This window comes from Brassica napus, chromosome A10 (genome assembly GCF_020379485.1).
Source record: "Brassica napus cultivar Da-Ae chromosome A10, Da-Ae, whole genome shotgun sequence".
Classification (NCBI taxonomy): Eukaryota; Viridiplantae; Streptophyta; class Magnoliopsida; order Brassicales; family Brassicaceae; genus Brassica; species Brassica napus.
The window spans coordinates 11,837,833-11,863,172 of NC_063443.1; the positions used below are offsets into that span (position 1 = coordinate 11,837,833).

General features: G+C 32.0%; 2 protein-coding genes, 1 long non-coding RNA gene and 1 pseudogene across 3 annotated transcripts; 2 read left to right on the top strand and 2 right to left on the bottom strand.

The window, feature by feature from the left end:
- Positions 1-6,050: 6,050 nt before the first annotated feature.
- LOC106420322 lies at positions 6,051-14,832 on the top strand (annotated as a pseudogene).
- On the bottom strand, positions 10,016-12,667 carry LOC106435029. The gene is made up of 5 exons (XR_001286882.3): positions 12,049-12,667; positions 11,771-11,823; positions 11,539-11,679; positions 11,386-11,438; positions 10,016-11,313 (listed from the first exon to the last, which is right to left on the bottom strand). It is a non-coding gene; the product is annotated as an uncharacterized LOC106435029 (long non-coding RNA).
- Positions 14,833-18,998: 4,166 nt separating the features above from the next.
- BNAA10G29120D lies at positions 18,999-19,748 on the top strand. Its single transcript, XM_013861311.3, has one exon. It carries the CDS (start codon positions 19,333-19,335, stop codon positions 19,636-19,638), a length of 306 nt encoding a protein of 101 aa, XP_013716765.2. The 5' UTR covers positions 18,999-19,332; the 3' UTR covers positions 19,639-19,748.
- Positions 19,749-19,968: 220 nt separating this feature from the next.
- LOC125579204 (ATP-dependent zinc metalloprotease FTSH 9, chloroplastic) lies at positions 19,969-25,211 on the bottom strand. The gene is made up of 13 exons (XM_048742983.1): positions 24,256-25,211; positions 24,110-24,175; positions 23,884-24,018; positions 23,719-23,784; positions 23,446-23,631; positions 23,277-23,363; positions 23,073-23,186; positions 22,864-22,988; positions 22,678-22,786; positions 21,167-21,292; positions 20,754-21,074; positions 20,548-20,671; positions 19,969-20,374 (listed from the first exon to the last, which is right to left on the bottom strand). The coding sequence occupies exons 1-13, from the start codon at positions 24,964-24,966 to the stop codon at positions 20,247-20,249; spliced, it is 2,298 nt and encodes a 765-aa protein (XP_048598940.1). The 5' UTR covers positions 24,967-25,211; the 3' UTR covers positions 19,969-20,246.
- Positions 25,212-25,340: the final 129 nt, after the last annotated feature.

The following is a 25,340-nucleotide window of genomic DNA, read 5'->3' on the forward strand; positions in this document are numbered from 1 at the left end:
AAGTCGTTTACTTTAAAAAAAATATTATTATTTTAATTTTCGCCAGACGACTGAAATGTAAGTCGTCTGGGGAAGTCAAACTTCTGAAATTATCCAGTCAAATACAAAACTAACCTATGACGACTGAAATGTAAGTCGTCTAGGTTCTTTGGAATTTTTTTTGAAACCAAACAATAGTAGACGACTTAACTTTCAGTCGTCTCAGGTTACAGATTTCAAAGTCAATTGCAAAAATAACCTCTGCGTTGACCAGACGACTTCCAGGTAAGTCGTCTACAGCCAGACGACTGAAAGGTAAGTCGTCTACAGCCAGACGACTTCCCAAGTAAGTCGTCTGACGAACAGATCTGGAAAAAAACTCGATGTCATACCTTAAATTGGTGAGATAAGTTCCTTAGCATACATAAGGCTTCTCCAAGCACACAGAATCACAAACGGAAGTCACCCACCCATAATCGTTAGCTTCTATGACTCTATGAACCATTAAAATTTTAGAATCAAAATCTTGGGTTTTTTTAGCTCATTGTGGAGAGAAAGTGAGAGATATGTTGTGTTTAGTTCACAAGAATGGAAAAAGAAGAAGGGTAAATCGATTTTGGGAGCATTAAGAGCTTCAAATTGGTTGTTCATGGTGGTTGTGGTATTGATGATAATGGCAATCTTGTAATTACTTGAAGATGATGAGGGTGAGAGAGTAAAAATGTCATTTTCGAAAAAAAAAAAAAAAATTGATGGCATTTTCGTAAATTATATGAACTTGTGGGGTGAATAGGACAAAACCAATTTTCAAAAAAAAAAGAGGTTAGTTTTGTGTTTGACTTTAAGTTGTAGGTCAATTTTGCAAAAATCTCTTTTTAGTAAGTGTATATAACAGACCCAAAATAATGTATATTGGAAGTATTGTCCAAAATATCTATCTTATTAATTAAATTAGAAACATCACAATTACTTCTAGGTGGATTTTAAAATTGGACCCCATATTATAATTTATCGTACCACAACCAAACTTTTCATCTAAATATTTCCTTTAATACAGTTCCTCTGTTTGTCCATATTCCTATATATGTTTTGTCCATATTCCATATTTTATTCTAGGTGGATTTATATATGAATGCTTTATCATACATACTCATATATTCTTAATAATGTATATTTGGCTATTTCCATTATACATCGGTTACCCTTTACTATTTCATTTAGAATATATACTATTTTATACACAAACTCTACACTTTCATTGGCCATATTCATTGTATTAGTACGAATAATATTAGATAGATGTATTAATAGACACATACATCACAAGATATGAATATCAATGAACCAACCAGCACTAATAAACTCAAACTAGATTTTGACCCGCGCTTGGAAAGCGCGGGGTTGTTGGATTATATTATAATACAAAATTTTATTTTATCAAAAAAATATAATTTTTAACAGCTATATAATCTACAAATTAGTTTATTTGAGATTTTATATGTACACTTTTACGTAAGTTTCTTTTCGACATGAGAATTATATCCGGATCAAAAAAATAAACTAAACCGACCCAAAATTATAAATTAGTTCAGGTCCAGAGAAGATAATCTATTGTGTTTTTTTGACCCGCAGGTCTTTGTTTGAGTCCGGGTCCTACCCTAGACCCGATCATAAATATGTGTTTATTAGGTATATTTGGATATTTCGAATATGTTTCCGGTATTATGGATATTGTTTTTAAGTTTTTGGTTTACGATTAGAGTTTTGATTCCAGGTAAAATTTTCAAATTAAAAAAAAAAATTGGGTATTTAGATAAAATTTTGGGTATTTTCCAGTTCATCGTGTTAGATTTTGAATAAGATATTAAATTTTTAGGTATTTAAATTTTTTTGGTATTTGTTTGGAGTTTCAAATACTTTTCGTGTTTCGGATATTTTTCAGATTTTTTATATATTTCGAATTCTTTTAGGATCTTAAATATCTGAACAGATGTGGACCCATTACGTCCATATCAGGTTTCACAACTTTTTGATATAGATTTTTAACATTATTGTACAAAAATATTATTGATGAAATATTTTTCTGAGTAAATGTATCATAAGAAATAATATTAAGATCTGTTAAAAATATTTAAAATATTGTATGTTTAGAATGATTAATGTATTATCAGAAAAATAATAAATAGTTATACATAACTCCAACAACTTTTTTATATTAGATTTTTTAAAACTCTTTTTCTTTTAATCGTATTGATTCGTTTTAAGTGAAATGTATATAAAAGTATAATATCTAAACAAATAATTTTCAAAATCTTGAATAATCAATACTGATATTGTGAAGTCGGGTTAGCTTTAATAGAATCAATGAATTTCTTCATTTTTGTGAAGGTAGCATGAATATTCAGAAAAATCATTTTTAAATATGAAAATATTATCAAACCATAGACGGTTGAAAGTTTAGTATATGATATGAGATTTTAGTGGGAAAGTTTATATATGATAGGATTACTTTATTATAAACGAAAGAGGAAGTTAGAATGTACACATATATGTCTTGTAATTTATCTTGCTTTAAATCATATATTATATGATCAAAGTGATAATATAAAATATTAGTTTCAATGTTTTTACGATTAAAAATCAAAATGATAAATATAGTAATAGTAATGATTAGAATTTAGGAGTGAGATTTAAATAAATAAAAAAATTTGCTAAATTATTGTTAGAGAAATATATGGTAACATTGTTAGTATAAAGTAAAGGTAAGACCAAAAAATAATGAGTTAAATGAAAGAGTCCAAACAACTTTTATAGGTAGATTTTTTTAGACTCCTTCTCTTTTAATAGTATTGATGTGCAAACATAATCCCAACCGTGTTCAAGTTCATTTTAATAGAATATACTAGATCTCGACCCGCGCGGTAGTTTTATTTTATATACTAAATCATTTTAGTTTATAAAACAAAATTTATCAATAAATTAATATAGTTTAGTATTATGTATTATCTAACTCTATTATACCTGTGTTTATGTGATTTATGATATTATTATTATAAAAATTCAAATTTTGTATTCTTGTAACATATTTTGTTTTGAAAACATAATTATGTAACAATATTATTTTATTTCTAAATTTGAAATATATATAAAATTTAAATCAAATTGGACCTACTGTTAAAAACTAAATCAAATTGGTAATAGATAAAAAAAATTTGGGATACTGTTAAAAACATCAAATTTTTAACACTATAATATGTTGTGCCTGTAAAATATTACGGTGCAATTAGTTAGTTTGTAATTCAGATTTGTTGTATAAAATTTGTTTTATAAACACAATATACATATGGTGATTAATTAAAACCCATTTGGTATAGTGTTTGTCCTCAGTCTAAGGGGTTAATCGAAATTTGATTAATATTGCATGTTCAGAATAATAACAATAGGATAATATATTGGTCCACGGACTGGTTTGATAATGGTTTACATCCTGACTATCTATAATTTTACATTTAATAAGGATTAAAAATTGGTCATGTTTACCATTTCGGTTTTGTAACGGTTATAGTTATATTAGTTGTGTTATATTATTACGTCATGTTATTAGTTATAAATGAATGAAGATTGATTTCTAATGATGGTCCATTTTAAAAAAAAAAATCACACATGAATTAAAGTTGTGACTTCTGTTCTAATATATAAGATTTAACATATGAAATTTAATAAGATAGATTCCATAAAAATAGTTGGTTCAAAACAATCCACTTTGTTACATCGGGTCTATATCACAAGTTCATTCTGGATTATCAACATGGTTAGTTATTAATTTTTTTCAAACCTATCAAACAGAATATGTTGATTTGGAAGTTCCTATATTTTTGTTAATAATTGATATCTATATCTAACGTGCGGTCATTTATTGAATCTTCTCTATTAAAAGAAAAGTACCATTTTTATCTACTACAAAATAGTCATACTAGAAGTCTAGGTCCATATATTCAAATAAGAAGTCTAGGTCCATATATTCAAATAATTTTTTTATTGATTATATTAGTTTATTTAATGTATAACATTTCTAAATAATTATAAATATATTAATAACAAATCCATTTTAACTATAAATTTAAATTTTAGTTTTAGGAATAACAAAATATGTTGAGAAAAAATCTAACAAAATCTTTTTTAAAATTAAATATTCTTTTAATTAATGCACTAATTAATTTCGAAATTAGTAGTATAATATTATTATAAATTAATTTTAATTAAATTTTTGTTATAAACAAAATAATGATTTTTTTGCTAATTTTATAAATTTTATAAGTATATTCTACATTATATTAAAATAGAAGTAATTAATGAATTACATATTAAAATAATATTTTTTTTGCAAACATATTAAAATTATGTTGAATTGGTAAACCAATATATTTTGAAAAAAAAACTTTCAGTAAGATAAATAAATAAAATATTATTCACCGTTTAAAGTGACTAAAATACCATCACCTTTTAAAATGATTAATATTCATAAATTATGTAATAAGTTTTACGAAAAATAAAATTGTTAACATATGTTAAATTTTAATATTTAGAACTATTTATCATCTATTTAGTTATTTTTAAAATGACAGTAATATATTATCATAAATTATTATATATAAAATAATATAAAATTTTATATTTATAAATAAAATGTTATCCGCACACTTGTGCGGGTTAAAATCTAGTGGTATATTAATATCAAGGTTCGTGGTGGATTATTCTGTATGCATTGTTTTCCAAGCAAATATAGTTCTAAACATAAGTAATCGACGAGGAAGTTTGTATAATATCTGATTCCAAAAACAGAAACATCGATTAATACTATAGATATTTCCCCGAAATCTATGGATTCAACTCTAAGGGTCCGAGATTCCAAGCAAAACAAAAATATTCCAAAGTGTTTTTTTTTTTGGTAAACATATTCCAAAGTGTTGGATTAGATGAGACAATAAACTATGGACCATTGAGGTGAAATACACAAAGAGAACAGAGGAAGATGATGAGATAAAGCAGAAGGTGAGAGAGGCTCTGGGTGTACACAATGCTTTTCAGAGAAGGGAGTGTACTCGTGGAGATTCTTTCACAATGTTTCATATCAACTTCGCGTCAAACACAATGTATAATTTCATATCTTCCACAAACGTATAAAGAGGAAGATGATGTTTTTCTCATTGGTTGTCTATTGTTGATTTGTTTCTGTATATGATGAACATATAGCTGCATTGATTCTTCGTATTGATATCAAGTGGTAATGATTTGCATGAGCAACATTTTCTTTTCTCAGTTGGTAGCTAAAATCTATTGAAAATAAGACTAAGATTTGTTGACAATTAGCTTGACCTCGACATGGTTCAAAAGAGGGAAATATCTTCGTTTTAGGACGCAAGCCAGGAGAGAGGGTCAGAGGAGAGGTATTGTATTAGTCTTCACTTTTGCTTCATCTTTATATTAATCTCTATGTGTGTTTCTTTTTCAGGTCCCCGCAACGCACTGTTTTAAAAAAACTGAGGAAACCTTTAATGAGAAAGCTAATGTTGCTTCTTTCTCTTCACGCGGTCCAAACACAAATACACAATCACTATTGATATTTCTTTTTTTATATGTTCGATATGTTTGATTTGCACCCTCCATTGTTTCAGTCACCTTTCAGGTATTTGGTATAAACTGTTCAATCGTTTGTTATATCTTTTCTCTGAACATCAGAGCATATTCGGAGGACTCCATTACATCCTTCTTCTCCACGATGTCTTGACCATCATTGTTTTATGGGCGTTATGACCCGGTCATGCTTTTCATATATTTAATTCTTGTTTTGTTACAATACTCGACTATTAAAGAACAATAGTGCTGCAATAAAAAACAAAATGAACAAAATAATAAGATTTTTTTCCTGTTATTTATGATTTCTTTCAAATTTAATAATATTTTACTATATAATTTCTTAAATACAGAGAAACAAAAAGATCCAAATATATAAAATATTATTTATAAATAACGTAAATCTTAAGAAATGAAGAAAAAAGTCACTATTTTTGGTCGCCATATAAAACTAATTATATTTTCTGATTATGTAAATTTAATTGCAAAATGAACATAACAGAAACTATAACACACGCTAGTCAGCATTCAAAGGAGACTATGAAGTTTTTTTCAGCAAGAAATTTTTAAAATGTAGAGAATTTGACTTCAGATAAGTGACAAATTAAACCTTAGATATGTTTCCTAAAAATGTAAATACAATGTAACCAAAAAAAATGTTTTGGTCAACATACAGTGTATCGTTTGATACAGAATCATGAAAGTTATGGTAATAGAAGAAAGGGAAACATATATACGAGTTAAATTAAGAATTTTTAATTGACAGGGTTTAGGCATGATTGTACTATTTATTCATCCTATCAAGTTGATCTCCGTAGAAATTGCAAAACTACAGAAACCTTTGAATTCTTTTTATGAGAAAAATGGTGAAACGGTCAGCCCCCTTTTGTCTCCTGTCATGTGTCCTTGTCTGGTTCATGATCAGTTCAGTCTCAGCAGTCACAGATGAAGATAAACAAGTATGTTAATATATATATATATATATATGTATTAATTGTCAATTACATACTGTGTCATTTCTCCATTTTATATACATGATGATAAAGAAAAAATGTTGATAATCCATGAAGGTGTATGTTGTGTACATGGGCTCACTTCCGTCTCGACTGGAATACACACCAATGTCGCATCACATGAGTATTTTCAAGAAGTCACTGGAGAAAGGTGTGGTTCTATTAATTATTTATAAAGTCATGATTAGTTATAATCAATTTAAATATTTCTACAAGTGATATATAATATGTATATAACCTAGTTCAATCGAAAGTCGTTTGGTGAGAAGTTACAAAAGGAGTTTCAATGGGTTTGCGGCTAGACTTACTGAGTCAGAAATGGAACGGGTAGCCAGTGAGTGATCTTCGCTTACGTTGATTTTTTTTTAATATAAAAGGCTAGATAACTAAAACCCTAGGGTTATGTGTTGCTAGAACTGGATGGAGTTGTGTCTGTGTTCCCGAGCAAGATGTACAAAATCCAAACAACAGGGTCTTGGAACTTCATGGGGTTAAAGGATGGAAATGATACAAAACGAAACTTGGGCGTAGAGAGTAATACTATTATAGGAGTCATCGATACTGGGGTTTGGCCGGAATCCGAGAGCTTTTCTGATAAAGGCTTTGGTCCTCCTCCAAAGAAATGGAAAGGTGTTTGTTCTGGTGGAGCAAATTTCACATGCAACAAGTAATTCTCTTAACTTCTCTTGTAGAAGATTATATTGGACTGTTAATATAAGTGTTGTTGAGGCAAAAAAAAAGAGGTGTGGTTGAGGGTAGATTGGATTGACCAGTTCAAATAGGTTTGGCCAGACATCGATCAGTTTATTACTTTCTTTGTAGCAAGTTGATAGGGGCAAGAGACTACACAGGCGAAGGTGTAAGGGACATTATTGGACACGGTACACATACAGCGTCCATCGCGGCTGGAAACGCTGTTGCGGACATAAGCTTCTTTGGAATCGGCAACGGAACGGTGAGAGGTGCCGTTCCAGCCTCCAGAATCGCAGTTTACAAAGTCTGCCTCAGAAACGGTTGTACGTCAGAAGCTATACTGTCTGCGTTTGATGATGCGATCGCCGACGGTGTTGACCTCATCACTCTATCTCTCGACGGATATATCAAATCCTTCGAACAGGAACCGAATTCAATCGGAGCTTTCCACGCTATGGCCAAGGGAGTCCTCACTGTGAACTCGGCTGATAACAGTGGACCGACTCCGGCCTCTATCTCGAGTGTAGCGCCTTGGATTTTCACCGTTGCAGCAAGCAACACGAACCGTGGGTTTGTCAACAAAGTTGTTCTTGGAAACGGCAAGAAAATTGAGGTAAATAATCAAGGATTACCACCCTCGTTTAATATTTAATTATTTATACTACTCCCTCTGTTACTCCATTTGTTTAAGTCATTTAATTTTTTTCTATATAAATTAGGAAAAACTATGAAATTTCCCTTTTACCATAACTAGATCATTTTTCCGCGCTACGCGCGGTTAAGTGCCTTAAAATTTTTACAAATGTATGTTGTATAAATATCAGATGTTGTAGAATTATTTTGAATTTTAAACTCATTTTGAATTATAATGGTAGCATGTAAGATAGTTATTTTGGAATTATTTTGTTTGTATACAGGTTTGAATAAAAAATCAAAATTGTTATAAATAAATGTATATGAAATTTCTTCTTTCCAATAACACACTTATAAATATCATGCTAAGTTTACGTCATCAATTTGAAATCAATTGTGGAATGCCGGTTTTAAGACTGAAACCATTTTGATTATGTTTGGTATTGCAATATTGAATTAAGTGAACAAAAAATTAATAATATATAACATAACATGAATTATAATTATGAAAATATTTTTTGTTATATTGCTATTATTTTAATTGATCATTTTGCTATGTTTCTTTATTTTATTTAGAATGTCTTAACCTTTTTATTTTAGAGGTTGTTCATTAATGTAAATTAATTTTTAATGCAATAGATGTATTTTATTATTTGAAAATTATCTTTTTAGTACAGTATGACATATAAATATTAGTGTGCAGTTAATTATTCTTCTAAGTTTAATCATAACTTCTTGTTATTCTGTTGATATTTAACATATTATTGTTTGGCTATATGACCATCAAACACATGAATTTTAAGAACTTAACCTGATTTTGCATTTGTGCCTTTACCATCGTTCTTGAAAACCTAGAACTTGTGAATTGTGGTAGAATTTATTGTGTTTTAAACATATGCTATCATCATTTTACAGTAGAACCTCTATAAATTAATACTCGATAAATTAATAATCTCTATAAATTAATAAATTTCGTCAGTCCCAACTTGATCCAATGTAAAATATGACACTAATCGATAAAATAAAAAGATAATAATATTTTTAAAACTCTAACGTAAATATATAGTCCCATTAAAATCATGAATTGCTAATCTATCTCTATATATTTTATATAAGTACAAAATAAACATTATATTGTTGGTTATATATTCACAATGAAAATACTTCTAGTAAAGATATATAAAAAATCACATAACAATTCGATGAAACATAAAATATACACCAAATAAGATAATAAAATAATATGAAAGCTAAATTTATAAAATTTAAATAATTTATATAAGGTAAAAAAATATTTTCTTATTTTATTAATAAAATAGAAAAAAATCTAAAAAGGAAAATTTTGTAAATTAATATTTCTTTAAATTAATAAAAATTTAAAGTCCCAAAATTATTAATTTATAGAGGTTCTACTGTACTTCCTCTTCTAAACGTATCTCTCAGTATGATGATAATGGTGAAAGAAGTGTTACTAACTCACTATAGTATTTTATAGCTAAAAGGACCTTATTTTTAAACATATAAATTTGGTGCAAAAGGTTATTGAGAATGTTAAAACTTTTTTTTTTGTCTCAATATTAAAATGTGAAAACTCAATTAAATTGTTTAATGATGATGGCTCAAATAGTATAAATTTTTAATCAAATTTTCTTTGTAACTTAACAAAACTATTTTGTTGGTATATAAGGCAAGAGTAAAAAAGAGTGTCATAATCCAACAAAATGAAAAAATACAACCTTGCTAAGTCGGTAAATTAAATCAATTGCATATATTTAATACTATTGAGTGCGAATTAAATATAATCCACTTCTGAAATAAAAATGGTATAAGTTTTTTTTTTTTTTTAAAACAGAAATGGTATATACCCTTTTGTTATAACGCAAATGGTTGAAAGTATATTCCAAATTGGACAGAACAGTCTTTTGACGTGGGGAAAAATGATCTATACCATTTTTACGAAAATATTTGTTTAAGAACATCTAGTACATATATACTGCATATATACCGTACTGATTTAAAACAGTAAATGCCAATATCTGACGTTTACACTACACATGTTTTTGAACTGAAACATGCATTTTACGGAGACTACAAAAAACACATTCGAAAAGTATATCTACGTTTTCACAGGAGAGCAAGGAAATGAGGGAAAGCAGTAGCACAACTTTGTTTTTACTCTTCTGTTTCCTTGTTGCTTCTGCTTTGGTGAAAACTACGGCTTGGGTTCTACAGCCAGTCATACCACCACGCTGGATCTGTCATATCTACTGTGAAAACTACGGCTTGCGACTACAGCCAGTGAAAACTACGGCTTGCGTCATTGCTTTGTTTGTACTTTCATGATTGCTTTCTCACGGTTTGTAAGCTTCTCATTGTGTTGGAATAAATACATATGAACTTATAGTAATGTATGTAAAAGTAATTTACATTGATCAAGCAATGTTATGAATATTGTGTAGGGTTGTGAGGCTTCCCTCTTCATTAGCCCTAGACCTGGGAGGCCATAAGTGAAAAGCACACATGACCAAATGAAAAATCAGATCAAATACCCCAAGGCCGGTTAATTTTTTTTTTTAAACGAACCTGCCTTTCAGTTGGTTCCTTAACGAAGCAGTGGAGGATTGTTTTCGCATTGATATCAAGTTAATAGAGGCATCTCACGACTTATGGAAACGTTCATACGCTTTGCATCCTCATAGCAGAGCATTTGGTCATTGTACCACAACTCTAAATCTAGCTTTCCGCTATTGCAAAACATGTTCGGAAACGGAACCCATGTTTTCACCTAGTTAAATATCAAGAGATATATAATTTGACAATATATGATATGAATCGTATAATATGAAAATCATATATGTCATGACATGTATCTAAACTGAATCTTACATATCACAGATCAGGGTATGCATTTTATAACTTCCCAAATGTCACGCACAACCTTAATCTCGGAGATTAGCATCTATGAGAATATGACCAGCTGTTTCACACCACATTATTTTTTCCAGTGACGTTGTTTGTAAAACAGTTTTGATTTCCTTAAGCTTCACCTAAAACCTTTTCTTTGAATGGCTGAAATACATTAAAACCATTTCAGTTTTTATAGAAAATATATTCATATACAAATTATACTAAACACTTAGCCTCTTGAACCCAACCATCTACATAAATCATCATCATCATCATTTCCAAGTAAGCAATTCCACCGAGAGAGTTGCTCTTTCCTCTTAGCCTTGGTCCAACAATGATGAACCGGTGCTTTAGGAAACTCAACGTCTTCCAATTGATAGCTCGAGACCAACTTGGTTTAAAAAAAACTCAAGTTATGGAAAATGTAACTCTTTAGCTATCAAACTCTGTTACACTGTCAAAATAACTATAAGAATTTCGGAAATCAATTAGATAAAAAAGATATTATGGTGATAGTTTAACTTACAACTTCTCTGATTGATTTGGATAAAATGAGTAGGTTCTTCAGGTCTTCATGATCTACAGCACAAATCAGTCAAATAAGCTTAGCAAGAGTTCTTGTGGCAGAAATTGAAAACAAAAATTGTCAGAAGATAAGAAACATTCAGCTTTCTGCTACTTTCTCTTCACCGGTGGTGATTCAGATGCCGGAAACTCTAATCCCATCTAGACAACGGATTATGATCATAATCATAACTCTCATGATCTCATCACAGCAATGAAATCCATATTCTCGCCACGGCTTCCACTTCCTCGGTAACTAAATCAAACCATGTACGCTGATTAATTAACTTCCACTTGAGAAATGTCCTTTATAAAACTGCATATGTATATATATATATTCACAGTACCTCAAAGAAAACGAACTCCGCACTAACAATGAGATGACCTGACCTGACCTGACCTGCTTCATAAGAAAATTCGAGGCTCTTGAATTTGGTTGAGATCGATAAAACATGTTTGTCATGATACAAAATAAACTTGGAATGAACTTCTTCTGACAAAGAAAAACCATTATCCACACAATCCGAGAAAAATAAACATTTCACCCAAAGACTATAAACCATAATCAAAGGAACTTAATTAGATATTCCACAAGGATCACTCATCTAAACTATAATGATATAACCTTGAGCTGGAGATCCCACCGGAGGAGATGGCTTTTGAGTCACACCTGAGGCACTCGAATCTTCCGGCTTCACAGCTCCCACCTGTGTAAAGAATCAAAACCAATCAAAATCAAATCAATCAACAAACACAAACCGAATTGATCGCCATGCGCGGAAGATTGAGCGGTAACAGCGTTTGGGTTCATCGAATTGGCGGATGAAACAGCAGTCGTCTCGTTAGGTTTCATCACAGTCGCGGAAGAAGCAGTGGACTTCCCGTTTGGTTTCGCAGTCGCGGAGGTTGCGACGGTCTTCTTGATGGGCTTGCGGTCGCCGGAGACGGTAGAGTTGCCGGTGGGTTCCATCGTGATGAGTAAATGAGAGAATCTTATGAACTTTGATGGAGACATAAGCTATGAAAAGAGTTCTATATATAGAAAATTTTAGAAGAAGATGAAAGGAATCCATTGAATGACTTCAATCTCAGGTTTGATGAGAGGAATTAGTAGCAAAATTACTCATCGAAACGGATCTGGATAAGAGAGAAATGGAAGAGATGGAAGTCGACATTCATCGCGTAACACATCTGCCCTTCGGTTGCTCAATCTGGGCTTTAGACTTCAGAATAGACGGACCGAAAACAACGGAGGCCCAAACAAAACTAATTAACTCATTAATGACGTGGAAGTTTGATGCTTTCCTATTGGCTGATTATTTTTGAGGATGTGGAAGCATGAGAGGAGCTCTTATTCCCCTTTTAGTATTGTATTGATATATTAATAACAGTTTTTTTTTTCATTTAATACTTTAAAATAGTGAGGTTTAAAATAGAATCATGTTTAAAATTTTGTATTGAAAATGTAAAACGATATTTTTTTTCTGAAATAAGTTTAAAACTCTAAAACACTATTTTATTTATGAAACATATAGAGTATTATTGTTTTCTTTTGCTTTATTGTTACCAAGGACTCTTCCGTTCCATTATTCTTAATAGGGCAAATCAGTGAATGCTTTTGATCTGAAAGGAAAGAAGTACCCCCTGGTGTACGGGAAATCTGCGGCTTCGCCTGCCTGCGACACGGATTCTGCCAAGTAACTTTTTGCCCAAGAAACACCATTTTATGGTTAACATCCATTAATATATTTAACTACTTCAGGAAATGCTTGGCAAGGTGTCTAGATGAATCCCTGGTAAAGGGGAAGATCTTGGTATGTGCTAGTTCTGATGGTCTATCAATAGCTCACTCAATGGGAGCTGTTGCATCCATTATTATAAACCCTTCAGACTATGCATCCATCCACGCTATACCCTTCTCTGCTTTATCACCAGAGGACTTTGACTTACTCGTCTCTTACATTAATTCCACAAGGTAAGCAACGACCTTCTCTATGTTTCATTCATTATACTCTCCCTTTTTAATAGAATTTTTTTGTTTCAAATTAGATGATGTTTTCAAATTTTAATTCAAAATTTATTAACTTTTGATGATATATGTGATCTTTATATTCTGCAGTTTATTTTTCCATCAATTAAAATATAGTTGGATGTATAATTAATGATTTTTTTTATTTAGAAAATACAAATTAAAAGTTTTTATTTTATTTGTGTGCATAATTAAGTCTCATGAGTATAAACTATATATATATATATTTTTTGGAACACGAGTATAAACTATTATACTCCTACATCTTTACCTGATTTTTTTCTGTTCTCAGATCCCCAGAAGCGGCTGTTCTGAAAACTAAGACAATCTTTAATCAGACAGCTCCAAAAGTTGTTTCCTTCTCTGGCCGCGGATCAAACAGAATTGCATCTGATATTCTTAAGGTACAATAAACCAAACATACAATCCTACTCCTGGCAGTCTCCTGCTATTATTCCTCTATTGGCTTCTGACCCGCGACTATGGTTGCAGCCGGATATATCAGCACCAGGAGTGGAGATCCTCGCGGCCTATTCACATGTGGCTTCACCTGTACCACCCTACAAACAAGAGAATGACACCAGACGTGTAAACTACGCTGTACTTGCTGGAACCTCGATGGCTTGTCCGCATGCTGCCGGCGTGGCTGCATACGTCAAGACATTTTATCCTGAATGGACTCCTTCCATGATTAAATCGGCCATCATGACAACCGGTAAAAATAATAATAATGCCTTCTTGTTCCACAAGTAACCTTGCTCTTGTTTTTCGGTCATTTAGTTAATATTTGCAGCTTGGCCTATGAATGCTGCTGGAACTGGCGTGGCATCGGCCGAGTTTTCCTATGGAGCTGGACATGTCGACCCAATAGCAGCTCTTAACCCTGGACTCGTATATGAACTGGACAAAGCAGACTACATTGCCTTTCTCTGCGGCATGAACTTCAATATGACTACCCTGAAAATCATCGCAGGCGAAGCCGTCACTTGCACTGAAAATATCTTACAGAGGAACCTTAACTATCCTTCCATGTCAGCTAAATTATCGAGTTCAGATAGCTCTTTCACCGTCACTTTCAACAGAACCGTCACTAACGTCGGTGCCCCCAACTCTACATACAAATGCAAGGTACTTGCAGGTCGCGGTTCTACTCTCAGCGTTAAGGTCTCCCCTAGTGTTCTATCTATGAAGTCTGTGAATGAGAAGCAGTCTTTCACAGTGACTGTTTCAGGCAGCAATGTTGACCCAGAACTGCCTTCCTCCGCAAGTCTAATCTGGTTTGATGGCACCCATAACGTGAGAAGCCCCATCGTTGTTTATACTGATGAGGCCTCATACTAGAGTTATCATAATAAATCAATAATACTGTTATGTTTTTCTAAGAGCATCTCCAAAAAGACTCTGTATTTTAGAATTTGTAAAACTTTAAATTTGAAATTTCAAAGTGATCTTTTTCAAAAGCAAAATTTCACACTCAACTTCAAAATTATTTGTATTTTATATAATGATCCTTATATTTTTTTATAATAAATATAAATTCACTAAACTTTTATAAATAACTAGCACATATATAAAATATAAGCTTTTTATATTTTGGCCCAAGTTAGTTTAGATTATAGGCCCAATGTTTTACACTAAAAATACTTAGCTTAATAAAATTAAAATGGAGCCTATGTAAAAAAAACTCATGCGTATGTGAAAAAACCAAATGTGACGTACATTTAAAAACAAAAAAAAATTCCAAATTGGTCAAGTTGAGTAGTTCTTATCTATGGTTTTATCTTTTTGTCAAATTACATGTTCATATTCAGTTATATATATATAGTTCATATAGTTCGAAAATCAAAACAAGATTTTAGAATTTGTTTTAAGAATTATTAGATTATGTAGGGTTTGATATTTTTATTTCATATGTTTATATATATATATAAGCGTATATATATACGCTTCCAATACGCACCCGTTTCTTAATATTTTTTTAAAAATCGATTCTTCGCTTTCAAACGTTTCCGATTCCGAATCCGCTTCTGATTCCATGCAACATAGGATAGGATACGGTATAACTTGTATCTTTACTATCGTGTCGCTTTCCCATTCTCATCAAAGAGGGTCTGTTTGATGTCTGAGACAACACGAAATATCTCTTTTACAGAGTGCTTGCTGTTAACGAATTATGAGCGTTTGATCATATATTCGTTTAGTTATTTAAAAATAAATCGTTATAACTTAGTTGTTTCACTGCTCGTCCAACACAGAACAAATAACACATATAACCACATCGCTAAATCAGCTTTTATTCATAGTTCAGACAATATATAGTTTATTTCTAGACACTCATAAAAATAAAATCTTCACGGATTGTCGACACAGTAGCAGCGAACTCCTAGACAGCATAAAGTTTGAAGCTCTGGGTGACGACACACGAAACCACAGTCGTCCTCAGCGAACTCCTGGACAGCATATAGAAATTGATATAATGCATGATTTCATATTCCTATAAAAATATAGTAACATCTATAATAATTATTAATCTCTTATAATTTTTATATATGTTTTATAAATAATTAGACTCTGAAAATTGGACGGATTATATTTAACAGAACAAATGAAAACTTTAATTTAAAAAAAAATTCATTTAAATCAAATAATATATTGAATAAGGTAATGTTATGATTGAAAATAATTCTAAGATGGAATTTTGGTTCATTGATTGTATGTTTTATATTTTTATTTAGATGGAAAAATAAATATTTAGCAAAAAAATAGGTAAAATATTAAAAAAAAATTAGCAAAAAATTAATAAAAAGTAATGAAATGATGACGAGAAAAAAAAGAAGAACCCGAAGAAGTTGCATAATATGTGTTGGAGAAGTTAATGTGATAATTACATATATAATTCCACAAGCATTTGCTATTACTAAATATGCATCAGTTATTTTGACATCAAATTTATGAAACTTTACGACTGATTTTCAAACTGTCTGAAGTTAAAAAATTATATATTTTTAATTTTTATAATTATTATTCAAAGTTATGACATTGTATACATAATATATATTTTTTTACAATGTTTACATCCGCGAATTTGCGAGCAAACATATATAGTTGTTTTAACTTTAACAGCATTATTATTTTTACACTACTTCTTTTTTTCTTTGTACAAACTAAATAAGCTAGAGGAGCTATATGGTTATTTTTACATAATATGACAGCATTATATTTTTTTCATACAATATTTAACAGCATGAATTATTAGTTGTGTTTAATAATAAAATACACAATATATTTTTCATTCCTTATATTATTTGGTTCTATAATCAACTAATCAAATTATAAGGATTTTTTTAAGGAAACTAATTGATTATGATGATTTCTTATCAATCTTTTAATTAGTTAATATAATTCAATATGTATACTATTGGGTTATTGGCAACTAGCATTAATTAGTTTTATACTTTCTTTTTTTGAACATAATTAAAATAAATAAAAAATTAAAAGTTATCGACCAATCAAATTATAACAATTTTTCTCAAACTCTTTATATACATGACACCTAAGGAAAACTCACTTAATTAACTTTTAAGTTAATGTATAGTAGGATTTAATTAAAATAACTAAAAATTAAATAGATCTCAACTAATCAAATTATAACAATTTTCCTTAAATTCTCTCTATGATTGACACATAAGCAGAAATCACTAAAATAACTTTTCAATTTTTGAATTTTGATAACTGTAAATTCTTAAAACACATAAATATTTTTATTTGTATTAGATCAAATTTGTATTTTGTTTCAAAAAAAATGATAATGGTTTTTTTTCTAATGTTGAAATATGTAAAATGTTTGATCACCTTTCATTAAATTTACTCTGTTTCTAAATGATTTTTATTCATATTTACCTTTTTATTACCAAAATTATTTCATATTATTAGATGTGTTTAATAATAAATTTCATAATATAATTTTCATTCCTTATATTATTTGGTTTCATAATCAACAACTCAAATAATAAGGATTTTTTAAGATAACGAACTGATTATCATGATTTTTTTATCATTCTTTTAATTATTTAATTTAATTCAATATGTATTTGGTTATTGACAACTCATATTAATTAGTTTTATACTTTCCTTTTTGAACATAATTAAAATAAAATAAAAAGTCATCAACTAATAAAATTATAATAATTTTCTCAAATTTTATATATGAGTGACATGTAATCAAAAATTACTTAAGTGACTTCTCAATCAATGTATATTAAAATTTTGAGTATCTATATATATAAAGAAATGTTCGCCTCTCTCCCGTGAAGCCACGTCATCAATTCGTGCGTTCTGGGAGTGACACGTGTCCCATTTTATATTTAAGACCAAAATAAATGAATGCAGTTAAGGGTAATTGAACCCAGCACCTCTAGCACTGGTAATTTCTCTTAGAACCACTAGGCTAAAGTCACTTTTTATAAATACGTGGCCGCGAAAATACTTATTATCGTGTCAGCTGGAAGCCCATGCTTCTTCTAGTTGTGGCCAGGACCGACACTGAACTGACATCAAGATGAAGATCGTGAAGTTAAAAACTTTGCTCCAAACAGTTTTGCAATGTTTCCAACCTTTATAACTTGATGCATATAATATATATCAAAATACATTTGTTGTACACACTTTTATTAGTTTTGCTTTTAAAAGAAAGTATTTACAGTTATAAATGTTTTGTGCCTGTGAAGTAATGGTTGAAAAATCTCTATACATATGTCATTTCAAAATAACACTCAACTTCTATATATAGTCAATACATATGTCCATGTTATATTCTAGACTAAATATTTTCTCTTTTAAAAATATAGAAAACAATTTTTTTAATCTACAAGCAAATGTTGTAGAGCAAGTATGCATTATACAAAATAATATATATTTAAAATTCATACATAAAAACATAAAAGTTGTTATATGCCTCTTTCTGACACATGCATACTCCACTATGAATAAGAATTAAAAAAAACAGTATTGTCATCAAACTTTATCACAAATCCACATTTGTACATCTATAATTATGAGTTGGACAATTAGTTAATTTGATACAATACCAAAGCAAGAATAATCGAAAAACAACTATACCACCGCATACTAATAAGTAAGACATAACAAATAACCAAATTCTTGAATCTTAAAACAAATTTCAACTCGATCATTTAGTGAATATCAAATTAACTAATATCCCGCCCGTAGGGCGGGCCAACCCTAGTTGTCCTAAATAAAGTTGATTTAGTTGTAGAATTGTCGCTATTGATTAATTGATTTATACTGTAAGACAGTAGATTAATTTTGTTGTGGTTGGTTTAATTTGTTAATAATGGCTGAGTTATCACCAGTTAATTTTGCCAGCTTCTTTTTTTTTTGATAACTGGCTTGTATGCGTTAATTTCGCCAATCGAACAAAAAATCAGTTTCCTTCATTCAATATTTTAACACAATTTTTATTAAAAAGTTTCTACAAGCATAAAATATGTGGAAACCAAAAGTTAGTTTTATGATAATATATTTTTTTCTTGTCAAAGGTGATAAAAAATTGGCGACAATAGTATGCAAATACCACGTGGCGCCTCCACATTTTTTACTTTTCAATTTGAATGAATCATCATACTAGTAATCAACATGACAACATCTCATCATATCAAGTTATCAACACATAAAATGCATGCATGTAAGGGAAAAAGAAAGGATAAGATACTTGTGGAGAGCACATGTCAATAAGATCCAACGGCTCATATTCACCGACAATCCAATCCCTTTGCAAAACATGAGCCACACGAAAATTAAAACACATAACACAAAGAAGCAGAAGAGATACCAAGCAGAACAGAACAGAAGACAACAAGAATGGCTTCCTCGATACTAATGTCCTTTGCTCCGGCCACCGTAAGATGCTTCGCCACGGGGGCTAAGGGAACCACCAACACCACCACCACGAAAGAAGAGAAAAGTATCATTGACTTCGTTCTTGGCAGTTTGACCAAGCAAGATCAGTTTTACGAGACTGATCCTCTCCTCAAGAAGGTGGACGATAAAGAAGGAACCACCGGAGGCAACGGTGGCCGTAAAACGGTTTCAGGTGGCAAGAACTCGCTGGCAGTGCCACAGAAGGAGAACGGTGGTGGCTTCGGTGGTCTCTTTGCCAAGAAATGAGAAAAAATAGTAAAAATGTGTGTAATCTATGTACTCTGCATTTTAAAAGTCTAATTGTTGACTCCTTGTACGTCAATATCATCATAAAAAAAGCTTCATGTTCTTGAAAATTCATGATCTTATGTTATCACACTGATGCTTTTAGTTTAATCTTTTTTGCTCAATTCATTGCATGGACAACAATGTATCATTTTATTGTGTAAGAACCAAAAGGGGGTTATAAGACAATTCAGTAACCCTTAAACCTTAAAACTCATCACTATAAGCATCTCTTCCATGGTTCAGCCTTAGGGACATGATGGGTTTCATCCTTTCTAACTGAAGTCTGTATAACATATGAATGGCTTCTATATATACATGTGAGTCAATAATACAATTGCCAAAAATAAAAACCAAATATCACAACACATACTTGTTTGCCAGCAAGCAAAAGCTTTTCTATACATAATGAGTCCTTAAACTAAGCATCAAAGGGCCATTTTCCGAGGAGATGGTGCCGTCATTGGTAGATAGATTTTTCCAGCTTTTGACCCATCAAAGTGTTATCTTTTTACGTGACAGTGTCATTGATGCCTGAACTGAGAGATACAGGAGGCTTCTATATGCTGCTAACTGGAGCTAGCTTGTGCTGGAAGCAGAGCAGCTTGTTTTCCTTTGATGAACACAGCAAGTTCCTCTGGGGCAACTACTCTGTTCAGCCATTTCTGCAGTTCTTCACCTTCTACTTTCTCTTCATCTAAAACCATTTTCACGTTTTCAAGAAAAATAAAACAGAGTCAAGTACTTGAAGAGCTAGATTGCGATTCAAACCATCAACATTTAATGAATCAAACCAGCCCATATAAATGGTCTTGTGTTTCGTTTCAGTGAAGTTAGAAAATATTACTATCTAGATATGTAATGTGATACCTTCCAGTTGAGCACCGAGCCCTTCTAATACATCTGGATTAGCACGAACAACAGTCAACGCAACATCAAGAGCGGACTGCAACAAATTTGTTACCTCTCTTTGAACAAGATCAACTAGATGCCCCTGTTATTTAAACATGAAAGTTTTTTAAGTTTGCTTTCCATTTACAAGGGGTACTTTACAAGCCTAAGTAGAATGAAGTTACCTGATCTCTTCCCCATGGTGAGCCCCCAGAGTCATCCATCCCACCAGCAGAAAGTGTAGACACAGACACGGGTCCGATTTTCTGGTTGAGACCATATTCAGCTACTGCCTTGTATGCCATGTCGGTTGCTCTCCTGATATCATCAAGTGCACCTGTTGATATACGCCCCGAGTAAACAACCTCTTCAGCTGCACGACCTCCGAGAAGTGTGACCAAGCGGCCATGCAGTTCATCAATGAAAAGCAAATATCTATCTTCATGCGTTGGAGGAATATATGTAAAGCCCAATGCCCCTCCAGATCTCGGTAATATGCTTAATTTCTAGTAGCAAAACATGAACCAGCAGAGTATTAATAATGCTTGTAATCATGTGAATTAAGCTTATCCAAGAGGCTATTTTTTTATTGTTTTACCTCAACACGAGACTGTCCAGGAAGAAGATTTGCAACAGCTGTACCAACAACAGCATGCCCAGCTTCATGCCTTGCAACCACAGCCTTCTCACAGCCTTTTAGCCTTGCTGTTTTCTTCTCTATGCCCTGCAACAAGAGATGCACTTTTAAGGGAAAACTAGAGCTTGACCCGCGCACCCGCGCAGGTGTCAGTTTTTTGATAAATGAATATTTATTTGTATAAGTGATATATATATTTTAAAATTTACCGTTTAATTTTTTTTAATATGACATTTATAAACACAATAATTTTATAGTTTATATTGAGTAGTTTTATTTGATCATGTAAACCCTTAACTATATCATCCATTTATTTAGAATACGACCTGTAAAATCATACAAATGTATTTTTATTTTTTATGGATCAAAATTTTATGATTATATATAATAAAATTATTGTATAAACTGTTTTTATGGATCAAAATTTTATGATTATGTATAATGAAATTGTTGTATCTAATCTATTAAAATAGGAGTACAAAATTATATTATCCCTTAGTTTTCCACTATATTTACAATGGCATGCCACTGAAGTTATTAATTAACCTATTTTTTAGGATTTTTGTCTTTTCTCTTCAATTAATGTATTTCCAAAATCAAATTATAACTAAAAAATCATGGCAATAATAATTAATAAACCTAACTTTTAATATTTTTTGTCTTTTCCTTTTTATTATACATATGTGTATTTGAAAATAATTAATTCCATATATACATTTCGTAATTACATACATTATACGGTAATTATTTTACTAATTCCACATATACATAATAAATAGTATACAACAATTTTATTATACATAATCATAAAATTTTGATCCATAAAACCAGTTTATACAACAATTTTATTATATATAATCATAAAATTTTGATCCATAAAAAATAAAAATATATTTGTGTGACTTTAAATGTCATATTCTAAATAAATGCATGATATAACTAAGGGTTTACATGATAAAATAAAACTACTCAATATAAACTATAAAATTATTGTGTTTAGAAATGTCAAATTAAAAAAAAAATTTTAAAATATATATTATCACTTATACAAATAAATATTCATTTATAAACAAAACTAACACCTGCGCGGGTGCGCGGGTCAAGCTCTAGTACTATTTATTACGTATATGTGGAATTAGTAAAATAATTACCGTATAATGTATGTAATTACGAAATGTATATATGGAATTAATTATTTTCAAATACACATATGTATAATAAAAAGGAAAAGACAAAAAATATTAAAAGTTAGGTTTATTAATTATTATTGCCATGATTTTTTAGTTATAATTTGATTTTGGAAATACATTAATTGAAGAGAAAAGACAAAAATCCTAAAAAATAGGTTAATTAATAACTTCAGTGGCATGCCATTGTAAATATAGTAGAAAACTAAGGGATAATATAATTTTGTACTCTTATTTTAATAGATTAGATTCTGACGATATGGTCGATACTGAGAAAGAATATACCGCTATTGATCGCTCCACAGCCTGAATGAAGTCAATTTTATCAACCGTCGTCTTGCTCTTCCTTCCAGCTAGCAAAGCAGCCTCATTAACTAGGTTTGCAAGGTCTGCCCTATAATAACCAAAAATAAAAGTTCGCGAGATATACCAGCAAAACGCAGATAATAAACTTCCGGTCCAGAATTTTACCCAGTAAAACCGGTAGTCATCGAGGCAATGCTACCAAGGTTGACATCATCTCCCAAAGGAAGTTCCTTTTTTGAAACATGCACTTTCAATATGGATTCTCTTCCTACCTTGTTAGGTGTTTCCACCTGAAAAATGTTTCAGATGGCTATAATAAAGTGTTTGAACTGCGTAACCATTTTAAATAGACAGAGCCAGATCATTATACTAACCGTAACAACACGATCAAATCTCCCTGGACGACGCAGGGCAGGGTCTAAGACATCAGCTCGATTTGTCGCTCCGAGAACAATGACTGCAGAGCTGCTGTCAAAACCATCCATCTCCTGCAAACCAGTTGCCAACACATAACTGGATCATGCAAAGATGATGAAATCAACATTAGCAGAAAATAACTGCATGGGCTACAAACTCACAGTGAGCAACTGATTCAAGGTTTGCTCCCTTTCATCGTTGCTGACCATTCTGAATTTATTATCACGGCTTTTTGCTACAGCATCTATCTGCAAAATGAAAAAGGAAAGGTCAGTTTTGTTTAGATGAATAGCTCCAATGAGTTAATCCAAAAATAACCAGTATTCAAACCTCATCAATAAATATAATTGACGGAGCTTCCTTCTTGGCACGTGCAAAGAGATCCCTTACACGTGAAGCACCCATGCCAACATACAGCTCCACAAACTCACTTGCAGAGCAACTAATGAAGGGGACTTCAGATTCCCCAGCAACAGCCTTTGCAAGAAGTGTTTTGCCTGTTCCGGGTAGACCGACCTACCAAAAAGGGAAACAAGTTCATACATTCAAACAAAGTAACCAAACATTGCCCATAAACTCTACCTAATAGAAGATTTGACTCACCAGTAGGACACCACGAGGGGGACGAGCACCTAGACGGACATACCTATCAGGATTCTTGAGAAATTCCTGCAATGATCAAGCCGAGTTAGAAGAAATAAACAAGATCATGAACAAAGCTATCACAGAGAGACTTGACTATGCATTTCAGAACATTGCAAAACCTACCACAATCTCTTCCAGCTCTTCCTTTGCTTCATCAACACCCGCAACATCTGCAAAAGTGATTATTTCACCATCCCCAGAAACTTTCCTCCCACCAGGGCCACCAAACTTGCGGGCCCTAAGCTGCCCCGTTGTACTCTGCGTACACCTCATAAATATCTTTTAAGGAAACTGCACACACCCTTAACTTAAACAACCACACACTACAGTATCATAAAAATGTACAAACCTGTGAAAAGCTAACAGGGAATCGGTGAAGAAGCCCCGCAAGCACTGCAATGTAGAACAACACAATCTGCAACCCAAACAACAACAAAAGGATTCAACTTTTTTTCAATATAATTACAACACGAACAAGTTTCCATCTGTCCATACCAATCCAGAGTTAAAGAATCCACCAGCACGCTTATCCGGCGACCCGAACTCAACATTATTCTCCAGCATTTTCTCGTACGGAGTCTTAATATCCCTCGGCCTCGTAGTTGAATACACAACCCTTTTAGTCGGAGCCACACTTCTAATCAGAGACTCTGACCCCTCAGAGAACTTCTCACTCTCTTGCCAGCTCCCATCATCTTTCAACTTAAACAAAACATGAACTCCATCCACCTCCACTTTCTTCACCTCGTCATTATTAACTTTACTCAAGAAGTCACTATACGGCACGCTCAAGAACGTCGTCTGCGTCCGAGGCTCCGACCCGGGTAACGGAATCCCGGGTCGGAGCAACCGCACCACAAACATAACGATACCTAACTGTAACAGCAAAACACCGACCTCCTGGGCCTTGATTATCGGCTCCCACTCCCATTTCTTCCCTCCTTTCTTCTTCTTGTTCCCTTCACCGTCGCTCGAGCTCGTTTTCTCATCGCCTTCTTGGCAATTCACAATCGTTCTGCTCCTCTCCCTCGATGATGGTGAGAGACTGAATCTCGGATTGGAGACCACGAATCGGTTCGGGTTGTGGCGAAACGCGCACGACCGAACGCGGGAGAAGGTAGAAGCATGTGAAGACAAGAGAGTGTTGTAATGACTGAAACAGGTGGAGAATCTGATCCCTGGTCTGAGCAATTCGATTGTAGTCATTGTTTTTCGGAACCCTAGAAATTGAGGAAATCAAAGGAAGACATGCCAACACATTTTTTTTTGGTTTATCTTCTTTTGGGAAACGCGAGGTTTACTGGAAACAACGACTTCGAATTTGAACCGTCGGATCGGAGGATGTGAGGGGGTTCTCCTCCGTTGGATTCGCCGGAGTTGGGCTTGAAAGAAGATTTAATCGGCAGGGAATCTAGTGTGGAACGGATAACGTCACGTGGTAAATGGAATGGATGATGAGATTTCGAGGTTTTTTCCCGACCACAGGTTTTAGACGGTGACTATGGGCCACGAATTTCATTTTTAGAGGACCCACGTAATGGGCCTAACGATAATCATGTATAATTTTATGGATGCAACTT

Excerpts from the sequence above, each read along its gene's own strand:
- BNAA10G29120D (XM_013861311.3), top strand. The coding sequence starts at position 19,333 with ATGGCTTCCTCGATACTAATGTCCTTTGCTCCGGCCACCGTAAGATGC.
- LOC125579204 (XM_048742983.1), bottom strand. The coding sequence starts at position 24,966 with ATGACTACAATCGAATTGCTCAGACCAGGGATCAGATTCTCCACCTGT. Across the intron at positions 21,293-22,677 it reads CTGTGGAGCGATCAATAGCG|GGCATAGAGAAGAAAACAGC; the intron begins GTATATTCTTTC and ends CTCTTGTTGCAG. Across the intron at positions 20,375-20,547 it reads GCTCGGTGCTCAACTGGAAG|ATGAAGAGAAAGTAGAAGGT; the intron begins GTATCACATTAC and ends AAATGGTTTTAG.